At 36.6% G+C, this 18,261-nt stretch overlaps 1 protein-coding gene across 4 annotated transcripts in view; it reads right to left on the bottom strand.

Moving 5' to 3' along the window:
• The window catches only part of EFR3A (EFR3 homolog A), a 106,181-nt gene that overhangs the window by 37,846 nt on the left and 50,074 nt on the right, over positions 1 to 18,261 (bottom strand). For all 4 annotated transcript variants that reach the window (XM_040625708.1, XM_040625707.1, XM_040625710.1 and 1 more), the window contains 4 exons: positions 18,101 to 18,238; positions 11,865 to 11,943; positions 8,749 to 8,884; positions 1,293 to 1,460 (listed from right to left, as the gene is read on the bottom strand). In XM_040625708.1, coding sequence (XP_040481642.1) covers positions 1,293 to 1,460; positions 8,749 to 8,884; positions 11,865 to 11,943; positions 18,101 to 18,238 — 521 coding nt within the window. The remainder of the gene's footprint in view (positions 1 to 1,292; positions 1,461 to 8,748; positions 8,885 to 11,864; positions 11,944 to 18,100; positions 18,239 to 18,261) is intronic.

Here is an 18,261-nt window from a genome sequence, read left to right as displayed (position 1 = left end):
GCTTAAACCAGTAAGGCTGTGATCAAAAGAAATGGGGGGATGTTACAAAGACATGGAAGATGGGAGTTCCCACTGGCCAAATCTGGGATGATTTCAGCACCAAAATGTAATAATAAATACAGAATGAATTATGAAACATGAAAATATAAATCCAAAAGCTCATACCAATAATAAAGATATAAATACCTGCATTCCTACATACATACATAGGGAAGAAAAAGGGACTCCTGCTCACCGCAGAACACAGAGTGCCACCTGACAGCTGTGGAGGGAGTGCCGAGTTCGAAAACCATCCATTTGCAACATTATGGTAAAGACAGGTTCAGGTGAGAATTATGAATGGTTACTAAATTCAGGGGGAGATTTGGGTGAAGAGCAGAATATCCACATGGTCTAAAAGCATATCCTCAGAGACTGCTTACTGTTTGCAAGGATAAAAACTGAAACCGTACAACAGAGAAACAGAACACTTTGAGTGATCAAAACTCACATCACCAATGAGAAGCAAAAGTACACTGCATCCCTCTCTGTAGGCAATACTCCGAGCGGAACCTTATCACTTACGTAGTATCCAGCCAGGAATGAGCAACCAGACAAACCCAAATGAGAACATTTCTTTTTTTAAAAGGGGGTGGTATGCTCTTAAAAACTCCCATATCAAAACTGAAATGTTCCAGACTAAAGGAACGAAAGAAATATTACAACTAAATGCAATTTATGATCCTAGACTGAATCCTGGATGTAAGGAAAAACATGGTCTAAAGGACATTAGGTCAAATGACAAAACTGAAACGTGGAAGTCTGTTTAACGTATATGCCACTGTTAAATTCACTGATGTTGACAACTGCATTCTGGTTATGTAAGAATCTTATTCTTTGGAAATATTCTCTGTGGTAAAAGAGCATGATGCATATGCACTTAATCTCTAGTGGTTTGGGAAAAAATGAGGATATATGTACGTACCTACCTCTCTCTACACGTATATATTTATATATGCACATATATGTACACATACACATACATATATGCACACATGGAGAAATGGAGAGGAGGAGGGAGAGGAAGAGACAACATAAATGATAAAATAAATGGCATAAAATATTAATAGATGAATGTGGGTGAAGGGTATAGTGTTCTTTGCCCTATTCTTATGTTTGCTTCAGAATATCAAGTTTTTTAAAAGACTAAGCAATCATTCGCCTTTGACTAATGTAAGAGACAAATAACTTTCAGCAAGAGCTTTTTTAATCACTGTTTTACGTAATAGTTTGGAAAAGGGAACTATACTCACCTATTGTTTGGATGATAGCATTCTGCACAATCTTCTCATCATTGTCTTTGGAACTTGAGTTTAAGTTAGCACTGCCTACAGATCCCCCCTGTAAATCATTTGCTTCAAATTCAACACTGAGACGCAGATGCTTCAGGAGGGTGTTAAAGACTTCCAGCACTGTGGGTCCTGTAAACAAACACTAATGGGAGCTTTTCCAGTATTATATACTCAAAACCAATTCTCACATTTCTCAGAGATTTTTGGATATTTCCAAAATAATAAAAAAGTAAATGAGAAATACCTAAATAAAAAGTCTCCTAGTTGTTCCAGCATTTACTGGGCATCTCTGAGCAACTGACCATTTGAACCTCTGTACAAACCACACAAAATGCGTATATGCATATAAAAAAATCACGAAAACTTTCCATCTATATAATCTTGTCTACTCAAAATAATGTGTATTAGGACAATATTTAACTTGATTGTTGGGTCAGAACCCACAGAATTAGGATACCATAGCTCACTGTAGTGTTGGAAATTTATTTTGCATCTTATGAAGATGAAGAAGGGATAATGTGCCTCCGTTATAAGAAAGAAACTAGCCGATTTATCAGATTCGGGTAAATGAGATTTGCTCTCTGCTTTTAGTTCTAGAAATACTCTGCACATGTTTGTCACTGAATCTATCTATCTATCTATCTATCTATCTATCTATCTATCTATCTATCTATCTATCTATCTATCTATCTATCACACTATAGTTTAATCAGTGTTTTTTATTTCTGCCTCCAACTCTTAACTGCAATCTTCAGCGACAGGCAGCCATGATCAAAAACTTCTTCAAATGTATGGAGCTTAGTACATAGTATCTCATACATAACAGACATTAGTGTGACAATTCAATGTAGTGTCTGTTCTGTTCAATATTTCAAATTAAGTAACTTTTTAGTTAAACAACTGCTTCCATTTCTTTGAGATAAATTACAAGTAATAAAAAGTCCATATCCAAAATGCCCACTCCTATTTGACACTCAATGAGCACTAGCGTATTTCAGTAGCTAATGTATTTCCACTTTGATTTTGAAGAAACCATAACCAGATACTTCTCCTAAATTTAGTAATTCTATCATGGCCTCTTCCATTCTTCTAATGACATGCAGGTGAAAAATTGACCTCTGATCTGTCCCTTCTCTTTGTTAGCCCTACAGTCAGTTATCCAACCCTGTTTACATTCCCACTCCTGTGCTGCCATCCAAGGTCAAGTGCTTTCCCTTGTGCCTACATGGCAACCACCTGTTATTTCTAAAGTATCTTACATTTTGCAGCCACATGAATTACTTATCCTACAGCACATCTTTGACAAAGAGTACATTAAATCTCTAAAGAGTATCAATCAACTGTAGAATTACATCCATGATTTGGCTGCAACTTGAAAGCAATTTCTCTGACTTCTACTTAATATTTTGCTCTTACCAAACCATTTTCCATCCCTAGTTTTATAAGAAATGTGAGCAAACCTGCCCTGAATTACAGCATTAGATAAAGTCGTCTCACTTCAAGTAAACCATAAGTTTCTTTTATCTATATTCTCCCAAATGTCTAGCACATAATTGGTATTCAAAAATCTTTTTCATATATTTTTAAAATTTAAATTCAATTAATTAACATATAACGTATTATTAGTTTCAGAGGTAGAGTTCAGTGATTCATCAGTTGTATATAACACCCACTGTTCATTACATCACGTGCCCTCCTTCATGCCCATCACTCAGTGACCCCATTCCCCCCACTCCCTGCCCCTCCAGCAACCTTCGGTTTATTTCTTATGATTGAGAGTCTCTTATGGTTTGCTTCCCTCTCAGATTTCAAAGTCTTGTTTTATTTTTCCCTCCCTTCCCCTATGCTCCTGTTTTTTTTCTTAAATTCCACAAGCGAAATCATATAATTGTCTTTTTCTGATTGAGAAATACTCTCTAGTTCATTCACGTCCTTACAAATGGCAAGATTTCATTTTCTGATGGCTGAGTAATATTCCATTGTATATATACATACCACCTCTTCTATATCCATTCATCTGTCGATGGACATCTGGGCTCTTTCCATAGTTTGGCTATTGTGGACACTGTGCTATAAACATTGGGGAGCAGGTGCCCCTTCAGATCACTACATTTGAGTCTTTGGGGTATATACCTAGTAGTACAATTATTGGGTCATAGGGTAGTTATATTTTTAACTTTTTGAGGAACCTCCATACTGTTTTCCAGAATGGCTGTACCAGCTTGCATTCCCACCAGCAGTGTAAGAGGATTCCCCTTTCTCTACATCCTTGCCAACATTCTCGTTGTTTCCTGAGTTGTTAATTTTAGCCATTCTGACTGGCTAGAGGTGGTATCTCATTGTGGTTTTAATCTGAATTTCCCTGATTCCAAGTGATATTGAGCATTATTTCATGTGTCTGTTGGCCATTTGTATGTATGTCTTCTTTGGAGAAATGGCTGTTCATGTCTTCTGCCCATTTCTTGACTAGATCTTTTGTTCCTTGGGTGCTGAGTTTGGTTAAGTTCTTTATAGATTCTGGATAATAGGCCTTGATCTGGTAAGACTTTTGCTAATATCTTCTACCATTCTGAGGTTTTCTTTAGGGTTGTTGACCATTTCCTTTGCTGTGCAAAAGCTTTTTATCTTGATGGAGTCCCCACGGTTCATTTTTGCCTTTGTTTCCCTTGCCTTTGGAGATGTATCTAGCAAGAAGTTGCTGCAGCTGAGGTCCGAGAGGTTGCTGCCTGTGGTTCTCCTCTAGGATTTTGATGGATTCCTGTCTCACATTTAGGTCTTTCTCCATTTTGAGTCTATTTTTGTGTATGGTCCAGTTTCATTCTTCTACATGTGGCGTCCAATTCTCCCAACACCATTTCTTAAAGAGACCATCTTTTTTCCACTGGATATTTTTTCCTGCTTTATCGAAGATTAGCTGACCACAAAGGTGAGGGTCCATTTCTGAGTTCTCTATTTGGTTCCATTGATCTATGTGTCTGTTTCCATGACAGTACCATACTGTCTTGATGATTACAGCTTTGTCACGGAGCTTGAAGTCTGGCATTGTGATGCTACCAGCTCTGGTTTTCTTTTTCAACATTCCTCTGGCTATTTGGAGTCTTTCCTGGTTCCATAAAAATTTTAGGATTACTTGTTCCACCTATGTGAAAAAAGTCAATGATATTTTGATAGGGATTGCACTGAATGTATAGATTCCTCTAGGAAGCATAGACATTTTAACAATATTTGTTCTTCCAATCCATGAGCATGGAACGTTTTTCCATTTGTGTCTTCCTCAATTTCTTTCATGAGTGTTCTATAGTTTTCTGAGTATAGATCCTTTGCCTGTTTGCTTACGTTTAATCCTAGGTTATCTTATGGTTTTTGGTGCAATTATAAATGGGATTGATTCCTTAATTTCTCTTTCTTCTGTCTCATTGTTAGTGTATAGAAATGCAACAGATTTCTGTGCATTGATGTTATATCCTGTCACTTCGCTACATTCCTGTACGAGTTCTAGCAATTTTCAGGTGGAGTCTTTTCGGTTTTCTGAGTCTCGTGTCATCTGCGAAGAATGAGTTTGACTTCTTTGCTGACTTAAATACCTTTTCTTTTTGTTGTCTGATTGCTGAAGCTAGGACTTCTAGTACTATGCTGAACAACAGCGGTGAGAGTGGACATCCCTGTCATGTTCCTGATCATGGGGGAAAAGCTCCCAGTTTTTCCCTGTTGAGAATGTTATTTGCATGGGCTTTTCATGTACAGTTTTTATGATATTGAGATATGTCCTACCATCCCTCTGTGGAGAGTTTTAATCAGGAAATGATGCTGTACTTTGTCAAATGCTTTTTCTATATCTACTGAGAGTATCATATGGTTCTGGTCCTTCCCTTTATTAATGTGATGTATCACATTGATTGATTTGTGGATGCTGAACCACCCTTGCAGCCCAGGAATAAATCCCACTTGGTCATGGTGAATAATCCTTTTTGTGTACTGCTGGATCCTATCGGCTAGTATCTTGCTGAGAATTTTGGCATCCATGTTCATCAGGCATATTGGTTTGTAATTCTTTTTGGTGGGGTCTTTGTCTGGTTTTGGGATCAAGGTAATGCTAGCCTCATAGAAGAATTTGGAAGTTTCCCTTCCATTTCTATTTTTTGAAACAGCTTCAGAATATAGTTATTAATTCTTCTTTGAATGTTTGGTAGAATTCCCTGGGAAGCCATCCGGCCCTAGACTCTTGTTGGGAGAATTTTGATTACTGCTTCTATCCTTGTCAGTTATGGGTCTGTTTAAATCTTCTATTTCTTCCTGTTTCAGTTTTGGTAGTTTATACATTTCTAGGAAAGCACCCATTTCTTCCAGATTGCCTAATTTGTTGGCATATAGGTGGCTCATAATACGTTCTTATAATTGTTTGTATTTCTTCGGTGTTGGTTGTGATCTCTACTTTTTCATTCATAATTTTATTTATTTGGGGCCTTTCTAAACTTTTCTTTTTGATAAGTCTGGCTAGGGGTTTATTGATCTTATTAAGTCTTTCAAAGAACCAGCTCCTAGTTTCATTGATCTGTTCTACTGTTCTTTTGGTTTCTATTTCTTTGATTTCTGCTCTAATCTTTATTATTTCTCTTCTCCTGTTGGGTTTAAGCTTTATTTGCTGTTCTTTCTCCAGCTCCTTTAGGTTTAAGGTTAGGTTGTGTATTTGAGACCTTTCTTGTTTCTTGAGAAAGGCTTGTATTGCTATACACTTCCCTCTTATGACTGCCTTTGCTGCATCCCAAAGGTTTTGAACAGTTGTGCTTTCATTTACATTTAAAATCCTTAATTTTTAAAATTCTTCTTTAATTTCCTGGTTGACCCATTCACTCCTTAGTAGGATGCTTTTTAACCTTCAAGCATTTGAGTTCCTTCCAAATTTCCTCTTGTGATTGGGTTCAAGCTTCAAAGCACTATGGTCCGAAAATATACAGGGAATGACCCCAATGTTTTGGTACTGTTTGAGACCTGATTTGTGACTCAGCATGTGATCTCGTTGGAGAATGTTCTATGTGCACTGGAGAAGAATGTATATTCTGTTGTTTTAGGATGGAATGCTCTGAATGTATCTGTGAAGTCCATCTGGTCCAGTGTGTCATTCAAAGCCCTTGTTTCCTTGTTGATCTTGTGCTTAATGACTGTCCACTGAAGTAAGTGGGGTGTTAAAGTCCCCTACTATTACTGTATTATTATTGATGTGTTTCTTTAATTTTGTAATTAATTGGTTTATATAATTGGCTGCTCCCATGTTAGGGGCATAAATACTTACAACTGTTAGATCTTCTTGCTGGATAGGCCCTTTAATTATGATATAGTATGCTTCCTCATCTCTTATTAGTCTTTGGTTTAAAATCTAATTTGTCTGGGGGCGCCTGGGTAGCACAGTCGTTAAAGCGTCTGCCTTCGGCTCAGGGCGTGATCCCGGTATTCCGGGATCGAGTCCCACATCGGGCTCCTCCGCTGGGAGCCTGCTTCTTCCTCTCTCACTCGCCTGCTGTGTTCCCTCTCTCGCTGGCTGTCTCTCTGTCACATAAATAAATAAAATCTTTAAAAAAAAAAATCTAATTTGTCTGATATAAGGATTGCTATCCCAGCTTTCTTTTGACGTCCATTAGCATGATAAGTGGTTTTCCACCCCTTCACTTTCAGTCTGGAGGTGTCTTTGGGTCTAAAATGAGTCTCTTGTAGACAGCATATGGATGGGTCTTCTTTCTTTATCCAATCCGATACCCTGTGTCTTTTGATTGGGGCATTTAGCCCATTTATATTCAGAGTAACTACGGAAAGCTATGAATTTAGTGCCATTGTATTACCTGTAAAATCACTATTTCTGTATATTGTCTCTGTTCCTTTCTGGTCTATGTTACATTTGGGCTCTCTCTTCACTTAAAGGATCCCTTTAGTATTTCTTGCAGGTCTGGTTTAGTGATCACAAAAATTATTTGTTTCTGTTTGTTCTGGAACCTCCTTATCTCCCCTTCTACTCTGAATGACAACCTTGTGGGATAGAGTATTCTTGGCTGAGTATTTTTCTCATTTAACACCCTGAATGTATCTTGCCAGACCTTTCTGGCCTGTCAGGTCTCTATGGATAGGTTTGCTGCCAGCCTTATGTTTCCACCCTTGTAGGTTGAGGACCTCTTGTCCTGAACTGCTTTCAGGATTTTCTCTTTGTCTCTGAAATTTGCAAGCTTCACTATTATATGTCCAGGTGTTGACCTATTTTTGATTTTGAGGGGGGTGCTCTGTGACTCCTGGACTTGAATGCCTGTTTCCTTCCCCAGATTAGGGAATTTCTCAGCTATAACTTGCTCTAATATATCTCCTTCCCCCCTTTTCTCTCTTTCCCCTTCTTCTGGGTTCCCAATTATTCTAACACTGTTTCATTTTATGGTACCACTTATCTCTCAAATTCTCCCCTAGTGATCCAGTAGTTGTTTATCTCTTTTTCTCAGCTTCTTTATTCTCCATCATTTTGTCTTCTATATCACTAATTCTCCATTCTGCCTTATTTATCCTCTAGCAGTTAGAGTGTCCATTTTTTATTGCATCTCATTAATAGCCTTTTGATTTCAGCTTGTTTAGATTTTAGTTCTTTTATTTCTCCAGGAAAGGATTCTCCTATGTCTTCTATACTTTTTCCAAGCCCAGACAGTATCTTTACAATCGTTATTCTTAACTCTAGTTCCAATATCTTACTTATATCCATAATGTTTAGGTCCCTGGCAGTCAGTACTGCTTCTTGTTCTCTTTTTTGCGGTGAGTTCTTCTGTCCTGTCATTCTTGCAAAAAGTAGTCACTTTTCTATTTGTAGAGTTGCAGCAATTCTTTTTTTTTTTTTTTAAAGATTTATTTATTTCTTTATTTGACAGAGAGAGAGACAGCCAGTGAGAGAGGGAACACAAGCAGGGGGAGTAGGAGAAGAAGAAGCAGGCTCCTAGTGGAGGAGCCTGATGTGGGGCTCGATCCCGAAACTCCAGGATCATGCCCTGAGCTGAAGGCAGACGCTTAACAACTGCGCTACCCAGGCGCCCCAGCAATTCTTTTTCTTAGATCTCTGGTTGAGTTTGCAGGTGTTCAGAATGATTTGATAGCTATCTAGCTGAATTCCAGGGATCAGACGAAACTAGGGTCCCCTACTCCTCTGCCATCTTCCTCCTCCATCCAAAAATCTTCATTAGAAAAAAGGAGGAAGGGGAATTCTGATATAGTGGAAAATGCTTAAGTGTATACTAATGAAGCCTGAGAAATTCCAAGAGAAACTGTAGCACATTTAAAAACATTAAAGTATTTTTAAAGAATTTTCCATACACTGCTGTATCTACTGAGAAAAATTCTAGAACAGATTAATGCATTAATTTTTTTGAGTTTTGTTTTGTTTTTTGCTTACACTCACCTATGGAACCTTTAGCAGCAATGGCAACAGCCTCCAACAGAACCTGGATGATACCTGCTCGAACCCGTGGAGAATCTTTTTTACGAGCATCAAGGTGTCCAAGGATTTCCTGAATTACATGGTGAGAATACTGAGCCTAAAAGAAGCAAAACAGTACACAAAGATGTACGAACAGTTGTATGCATATGGGCTGGATTCTTAAGAATGGAAAACCATGTGTCACTTAAACATCCAACTATAGGAGACTGATACTCCTGTTACAGAACAATATGTAGCCCTTAAAAACCATGCTTTTAAAGACTAAATAGGGATACTTGAAAATATTTATAATATCCTGGGATGAAAAAAGCAAGTTGCAAAAACTATGATTAATAAAATTTAATCTGTTTTTTAAAACAATATATAGGACTAGAATTATATACACCTAAATATTGACAGTGGCCAGGATTCATGAGAAGTTTTTATTCCCTTCACACTTCTCTATAATTTCAAAGAACATTTATATATTCTTATAATTTGATAACAGGACAAATGTTCAAAAATAAACAGATTATGATATTTACAGCACTCATGGATGAAAAGTGCACAGAGTGATAGGAACAAAACTGCAATGATGTTAATTATACTTTATACAGAGTTTCTGACACAGGTACGCTAAGCTATCACGTACCTATGGTAAAACTCACCCTCACACTGAATTTTAAAGCAATAGTAATGGATGTGTAGCTTTAAGAAGCAACATAATAGAGTGGTTAAATACATCTGTAAGCCCTGGAGTCAGATTTGCCCAAATTCAAATTCGGGCTCCATCATTTAATAGCTTAACAGTGCACAGCTTAAGAGAGGACTACTTAACCTTTCTGTACCTCAGTTTTCCTCATCTACAATATTTAGAAAATATAAACAGTTATTTTGTAGGATTGTTATGGCACTTGAATGAGTTCGTCTGTGTGAAGAACCTAAACTTGTGTCTAGCACAGGAAATGTGCTCAATCTAGCCATTATTACTCACTCTTTAATTGGTGACTCCTGGGATAATATATTACTACAGAATTGAACATAACAAAAATGACAACAAAAAACATTTGATTCGGAAGCAGATGCCAGGCACTGTTCTACGCTCTGTATATGTATTATCACATTTTATCCACACCAACAGTTCCAGGAAGTAGCCTAACTCAATCACACTGTGAGCTTCGCAGTGCAAATGAGGCAGGTTTTTAAAGAACTTGCCCAAAGTCACGCACAGACTCTAAGGGAGGACCTAGCTGTGAATCCTAGCCCAACCTCAGAGCACAGCTCTTAAATACAACACCTTATTACACTCAACAAATCATTTTAGCGCAAAAGATAAGCTTTAAATATTTTCTCTTTACCACAAATGCCCTTATTATATTTGAAACTATCTGAAACTATGTCTATGTAATCCCTTAGTGATATAAATACTGGTCAGGCTAGCTAATGTTTTGCGGAGAGAGGAAAATATGTTACTTTGGAATAAGTCCCATAAACAATTTTATGGTAAACAGCAATTAAAACAAATTTATCAGAAGTTTTACTTGTATCAGGATAGTCTTATTAAACAGAAATTCCCATTCTACTGGGTACTACCATTTAACTTCTGATCAATGGACTTCATAAAACATATGAAATGCTGTGGACCAGCAGATTCTTCATATTTAATCAAGTATTTATTGATTCCTTAAGTTTCTTTGACTTTATTTACTTTATTAACTTACTTTGTGCAAAAAACAATTTCATTTAGTACCAAAATCTGAATGAGGAAGGCAAATGAAGAAATACAAGGCTACAAAAGACCAGAACAGCCTTAATTATGCCCACAGACTGCCAGATCAACTTCTTACCTACTTAATTAAAATTAAATGAAAAGATCTTAAAAGTTCTCCTAAGAAGGAAAAAAAAAACCTGTAACTATGTGAGGCGATGGATCTTGAGTAAAGTACTACAGAAATCATTTTACAATATATCCAATCGTTACATCGTACACCTTAAACCTACATAGTGTCATATGTCAATTACAACTCAATAAAAGTAGAAAAATAATTTTTTTATATAATCCTACCACATCCAAACCGGCTTTATAATTACTACTACTTACTGAAAACCCACATTATGGTACGCTAACTTTAACTTACTGGTTTATTTCCCCCAAAACTTGTGGAACAGAATGGACAGAATTTGAATCCTGACTTCACTTTCTACCTTTTTGCCCTTCAGTGAGGTACCTGACCCCCCCGAAAGATCAGTTTTCTGATCTGCAAAAGAAGAATAACAATATCTACTCTATAAAATGAGGAGAATTAAAAGCAAGCAAGCAAATAGATTATGTGCACAGTACATAGTACGGCTGGCACTTGAAAAGCTGGTAGTCCTATTTTAAAATATAAATGAACCATTCAATGCACGCATTAAAGTTTTGTTTTCAGAAATGAGAAAACCAGAACTCAGAGGGACTGAATAATTTTTCCAAGTTCACACAACCAGTAAACAGCACATCTAGGATGTGAATCTAGTATGACCTATGTAAAAGCCATGTTGCTTTCTTACTCTACCTTATCTCCTTTGAATTAACGATGACTTTTTGGGGAATAAAAGAATGTAGACTGTGTAAAAAAAAAAAAAAAAAAAGACAGACTTAAAAATCCCACTTGAATTAAGAGCTACCTGGGTCTGTTCAGGTTCCGAGGAGAACCAAGGTGCAGGAGATAAGACTGTCTCATCACAAGGTTTTATGATAGGCTAGGGGAGTCAATGCATGTATGATTACATAATAAAAACTCAGTAAATGCTAGTTATTATCAGCTATATTCTGATTTCAATTCCAATACCAGTTCATCAGTGAAATTTAAATACACAATAAAAATATTCAAATAAATGAACAATAAGCAGCAGCATCATGAAATCTTTTACTTCTTTTTATTAACTATCTTTTCATCTTGGCAAATAAGAAAATAAGTGGTAAATAAAAATGAGACAAAAAACAAAATTAAGAACATGTTGTGTATCTTCAGTGCTCTATATCTCTGATGACATGTTTATCAATACAGAACCAAAATTACTTATATAAATAGGATAAATACTTAACCAATCCTTACCTGAATGGAATACATTATAATTTTAAAGCAGTGAACTGCAAATTCATTGGGATCCCATAGTTTGTGATGGTCTAAATGCCTGTAATTAACAAAAAAATTACTTTAAGAATTCCTTTTTTTATTCCACTTTCTTCCTTTAGAACCCTTAACAATATGTAAAATTGTATCCTAGAATGTAGCACAGAGAAACAAAGGAATGAACAATGTGTAGACAGCTTAAGAGCCACGAAGTAAAAAGGGAGAAGACCTAAAACACCTTTAGCCAGGATTTCAGAAGAACAAAGATCGAATGTGACTGACTGGAGGAGCCAATGACTGAAGATTTTTCTAGTTCAAAACAACCAACCCAAGACCAAAACCCTAATCCTCAGGTTTAGGAATCCCATCAAGATAAAGAGAAGGTTAACAGGAGTCCGAGAGGAACAAGAGCTCACCTCTAAAGGAAACAGAACTAGATTCACAGGTAAGTCACCAAGAGCAACACCAGAAGACAGAAAAGAACAGAGTTAACACCCTCAGAGTACTGATCTATTAATTCAGTTTAGTATTATGTACCAAGCAAAACTTTCAATGTGGATAAAATAAAGACATGCGATAAAGCAATTTCTGGAGCACTTCAGAAAGAAGGGAAAAAAAAATGATTCCAGAATAAAGAACAGAAAGGCAAAAAGGAAAGCTGAGTAACAGAATTGAATAATGTAAGAGTTAAAATACATACAAACACTGACTGAATAACATAATAATACCTAATTTGTGAAACTGAAAAACATACTAGCTGAAAGTAGACATTAAGACAAAAGAATTTAACCTTGTATTCCTAAAGAAGAAAAAGAAAATATTAAACTTTACACCAAAAAAATGTTAAACTTTAAATTTTACATAAAAATGAATGTTACATTTCCTGAGAACCACTCAAAGCAGAAAAATTATGCAAAAAAAAGCTTGTGATTTTAAAAACTGACAGCAAACCAGAAAAGAGAATTTTCTTAAATCAAGTTTTCTATTTAAAAAATAAACCTCATGGGGCGCCTGGGTGGCACAGCGGTTAAGCGTCTGCCTTCGGCTCAGGGCGTGATCCCGGCATTATGGGATCAAGCCCCACATCAGGCTCCTCTGCTATGAGCCTGCTTCTTCCTCTCCCACTCCCCCTGCTTGTGTTCCCTCTCTCGCTGGCTGTCTCTATCTCTGTCGAATAAATAAAATCTTAAAAAAAAAATAAATAAATAAATAAAATAAACCTCAGCAAACATCATGCTCAGTGGTAAAATGGTATGGGAATCTTGAAAATTGGGGTCAAACCCCTGCACTTGAATGCCACTTAGTAACTGTCACTTCGGACAAATGATTTCACCTCCTGAATTTCAGTGTTCCTATCTATAAACTGGGGATAATGACACATTCCTTACAGGGCTACTGGAATGATTAAACAAGAACTCATGTGAAAACACCTAGCACAGTATATGGCACAGAACAGGTAATGAATGTCAGTATTTGTGGCCCTTTTCTAGATAATACGAATCATTTAAAATTATCATTTAAAACCAATGACTTAGCTCTGACAGAATTAATTTAAATTGTTTTGGTATAATAATTTCATCTTCTCACATTTATTCTGTCCTTATTTTAGTTTAGCTTTCAGGAAAGAATTGGTAAATTTGGTTGAAAAATTCTTTTGGTTATAGCCTTTCAAGCCAGTCTACATCCTGCCAGGTGTTTATATGTATTTAAATTTGTAACCAAATGCACAGTGTTGCTTTAGGCTGTCTAGGACAAGAAGTAACACATCACTGCTGCCACTGGGGGGGAGAAAGCAAAGCAATGTTATAGGTCCAGTGTACTGTTACCTTTGTAAGAAGAGCTCCAACCCAGTAGCATGAGTAGCAGTCAGACTGCAATGGAACCAGGCAACAGCTAGATATTATTTTTTCTAGATTTAGTAGTAAGGGGAAAGGGAGAGGAAAAGAATTTCCAAATATAGGACCACTGATTCTCAAATCATGTCTCTCAGACGACATGCATCAAAATCACCTTGGGATTTGGTTAAAAACAACAACAAGCAGATTTCAGGGCTCTCTACTGTGCCCCAGTTCAAGAACCATGGGGCCAAAGATCTTACACATCCCGAGATTTGTAAGTACCATTAACTTCTGAAAACCACTACCCTGGACTTATATATACAATTCGCTACTCCTACTATCTTTGCAAAACAGGTGGGGAGTTTCACTTTGAGAGGTCACTGATGCACAACAAGGAAGAAAAAGCAGAGCTACAAACTCAACTGGGTGAGATCTCTGAAAGTAGAAAAAAAATTAATCACTTCTAAAACAAGAACTGGCACAACACACATTCAGTTCGAACAAAAATTATTCTAATTCTATGGTATGGATGCTAGTGGGAGAACTATAAGCACAGTCAGACTAACGGGTCCGATGAAGTATAAAATCTTCACCCCTTAAGCATCCGCCTTCAGTTCAGGTCATGATCCCAGGGTCCTGGGATCAAGTCCCACATTGGGCTCCTTGCTCAGCAGAAAGCCTGCTTCTCCCTCTGCCTGCCACTCCCCCTGCTTATGCTCTCTCTCTCTCTCTGACAAATAAATAAAATCTTAAAAAAATTTTTTCACGTTGCTATTCCTTTCAATAGAAAAACAATTTCACTCAGACTTTGAGAAAAAAGAAAATGCCTTATTTTTATATATGTAAAAATCATGGAGACACTACATAATGACATGCAAAATTTTCAATAATTTATAAAATAAGACATGTGATTTCAAAGAAACTTCCAGTTTCTTACTTTAAGCTACTTCTAGACAACCAAAGGTCAAACATTCCAGTTCTCTGGTGACTCTGCTGGAAAATTTTAAGAAACATGATGAGCTTTTATCTTTTATCACAGCTGTTGACATTCTACATCCAAATGTCTAATTTTGTCTCCAACTGTCAAATTTCAATTTCAACAGGATTTTATAAATGTTGACGAATAAATTAGGTATAAAACTTTTCTTATGAAATCTTTACAGGTCCAGAATCAATCAGCGCAAAGAACTTCAAAGTTTAGAGCTATGGGCCATAGCCTTTCATTTGTAAAACAGGAGTGACAATACCTTCCCCCTACAGGTAACTGTACTGTGCAGATTAAATGAGATAAAGCTAGCAAAATCACCAAGCACAGTGTCTGACCATGTACAAAGTCAACTTTAATCTCAATCTTTATCTCTGTTTCCCTGCTACACTAGCACCCCAAATTTTTGCCCAAGTATTCAATGAACACTGATATTATGTCTGCTCTAAAAAGTGAGACTTAATTTTCTAGGTTTAAGACATTCAAAAAGGAATTGTGATAATTGAGTTAACATACCTTACTAAGCTACATCTGTATGGTACTTTAATCCTAATCTATTAAATTTCTCAAAAATTAAAATCTTGAGCTGAACATATTATGGTTAAAAAAATCAGAACCATAATTTGTAAAACATGAAACAGACGATCCTAATCCTAATAATCTAAAAAGAAATACCTTCAACTATTTAAGAGTTAAAAATCTCTGCATATAAAAATTGCTATAGGGGCACCTGGCTGGCATGGTCGGTTAAGCATCCAACTCTTGATCTCAACTCAGGTCTTAACCTCAGGGTTGTGAGTTCAGGCCTCACGTAGGCTCCATACCCAGCATGGAGGAAAAAAAAAAAGAGAGGGAAGAAAAGAAAGTAGAAAGAAAAGGCAAAACTATTTTACATAGGAAATATATTATTAATATCATATTTGCCTTCATGCTAGTAATTTTTTCTTTCAGTGCTAAATTAACTTTTTATGGTATATAAAATAGTAGGCAGTAAGAATAGTATTTTCAGTGACATATTCAGTAATTTTTTAAGGTAAAAGTAAAAATGAAAACACTGTAGCATACTTTGCAAAATGAGTACCTCACTGAAGTCTTTCGGTGGTTAAGAAGGATTCATCTCCTAACAAAAGCATTTTATTTCTGGTTAATGAATGACTACAAAAAGTAGCTCTTAAGTAGGAAAAATTGCCCTGGAAATTACTTGCTTTAGTTCGACACTAACGTAGGTTTTTTATTTCAATCATTATTTGATCTAGTAAAGAAAATAAATGATTTAATAGAAATTCTGAGTATCACAATTTTAATAAACAGGGAATACAACAGGATATATTTTTCAGTATTTAAGAATAGCACATAAAGGAATAGTAATGTTTTTCCTAAAAAAAAAAAAAAAAAAAAAAGAACAACGAAAACCGCAGGTTTAAACTAAAGCAAAACTTCCTAAAATAAGTTGTTCAGCACTAAAAGAAGCTGTAAAATTCCCTGATCTTAAAATGTACCACTATTCTACAAAGTTCAAAATCCACTCTGCTGAAGAGGCAGAAAACTGAACTTTATTTACCTCCTCAAGCATGGTACCGATTACTTCTGGTTCCTGCACCTTCTTGTCAAGAATTTTATCATAGTAACCTCCTAACATAGTGGTCCTGGCTCAATCCCATCCTCAGAGCTCATCTGATTAACTTTCTGGCAAAGGGCAGTTCTGACAATTTCACACCTTTGAGATAAGATCACCAATTCCTTACAGACATAAATATAAAACTGGAAGATCTCTATGGTGTGGCTTGAACTACCTTTCTCTTATCTTACACCAACGCTTTAACTCTTGACACTCCAGCCAACGGTGTCAACTAATCTCTGCTTCTCAAAGTCCACACTTCTCTGCCTCTGCTCATGCACCTCAACCAGTTAAAATCTACTTACCCACTAAGTATCAAAAAAGATCACCCCAATATCCCAAATTTGACTTGAATGCTTTGTTCTGAACTGCTATAGAACTCTTGGCCTTTTTTCATAACCTATATACTGTATTATAATTATCATGAATGTCAATTATCCATCGAAAGTTTGACAAGGACTAGGAGAGTTTTATTCATATATATATTCTCCAAAATACCTGGTATCATACTTAGAGAGGGCATTTAATATTTAATTAGCTCACTAAATGGCTAACATATAACTAAATATTTAATTAACAACTTAATTAACTAACACATGATCAAGATTTAAGTCCATTAAGTTCTACACAGTAAAAAACATAGTCCACTTCAGGCTACCCAACTCAAGTAGAGTTAATTTAGTAGCTTCTTTCTTTTAGGATCGCTCTCTAGATTTTTAAGGCCTTACAGATTACCTCCCAGTTAATCAGAGTATTAAGATAAAAACTGGAATTCTGAGATATTAAATCAATAGGTTTGGACACTGAACAATAAATCTGCCTTTAGTTATATGTGACATAATTTTATTTCCTTACTAGCATTTCTGTAAGCCCACAGAGTCATTAAACAGATTTCTTTTTTTTTTTTTTTTGCCGGGGGGGGACGTGGGGGGAAATCACGGATCCCTTTGTAAACCTAATGATTCTCTGATTTTTAATATAATTTTGTGGCTTATAGACTCTTATTAACTAAAGCTCAACTTTGAACCCAAATGTTGCCTTAAATAAAGAATTCTGGGATGTTAGACTACTTTATATGTGCTATAAAGACATTATTACAGTAGCGAAGGGAAAAGGATGAGCAAATGATTAACAAAAACTAGCAAAAAGGGCCAGAAATTACACAGAATATTATACAGTAGATCTATTACCTGATAATCGATTGAGTTAGAACACAAAAGTTTGACAACAAGGCTTAAGAGATAATATCTCCGTGGAGAAACTCAAAGTTCACAAACGTATTTGCCCTGGGAGGAGACCAGATGTACCAACGAGACAGTCAATACCCCTGCTCTGACCAGTCACAGATGTAAGGTGGGATTCAGACAAGTGAACACGCACCGAGGCAGTCCGGCCACAGGAGAGAGCAAGCCAAGAAACAGAAGCCAGGGACTAGGAGGAAATGACCACAGAACTTACTAAAATGAGATATATCACACTCAGACACTGTTTAGTATTTTGCTGTGCATAAGCATTTCAAAGTCTGGGAGGAGAAATTCGCGGTACATGATGGGTATCAAGCACATGACTGTACTTCATTTTTCAGGGGAAAGAGCTGGTGCAGTGGCTGAACAGTGCTCAAACACAGGATGTCAGACTCACTCCTATACTCTTCCCACAGTGCTACACTTTCCACTAATAACACACTCATGCCAGCAAAAAGCGTCCTCTGTAAGTAAATGAACACAGAATCAATACAGCACAGTCACAAATAACCAGGAAAATACCAACTCCTTACGCAAAAACTGGTCTAACAGCATTATTCATGTTCCCAAAAGTCGCTCGACCCAGCAGTTCTCTGAAGCAGTTCTCGGCCAGCACAGCGGGATTCTCTTCTTTGTCGGAGGCAGAAGGGGAAGGAGGAGGACCTGCGCGACTGGGAGCAAAAAGGGAAATGAA

Source organism: Ursus maritimus, unplaced genomic scaffold (assembly GCF_017311325.1).
Source record: "Ursus maritimus isolate PB19 unplaced genomic scaffold, ASM1731132v1 scaffold_9, whole genome shotgun sequence".
Classification (NCBI taxonomy): domain Eukaryota; kingdom Metazoa; phylum Chordata; class Mammalia; order Carnivora; family Ursidae; genus Ursus; species Ursus maritimus.
Note: the sequence above shows the minus strand (reverse complement) of the source record. Positions and strands in the feature narration are given on the sequence as shown.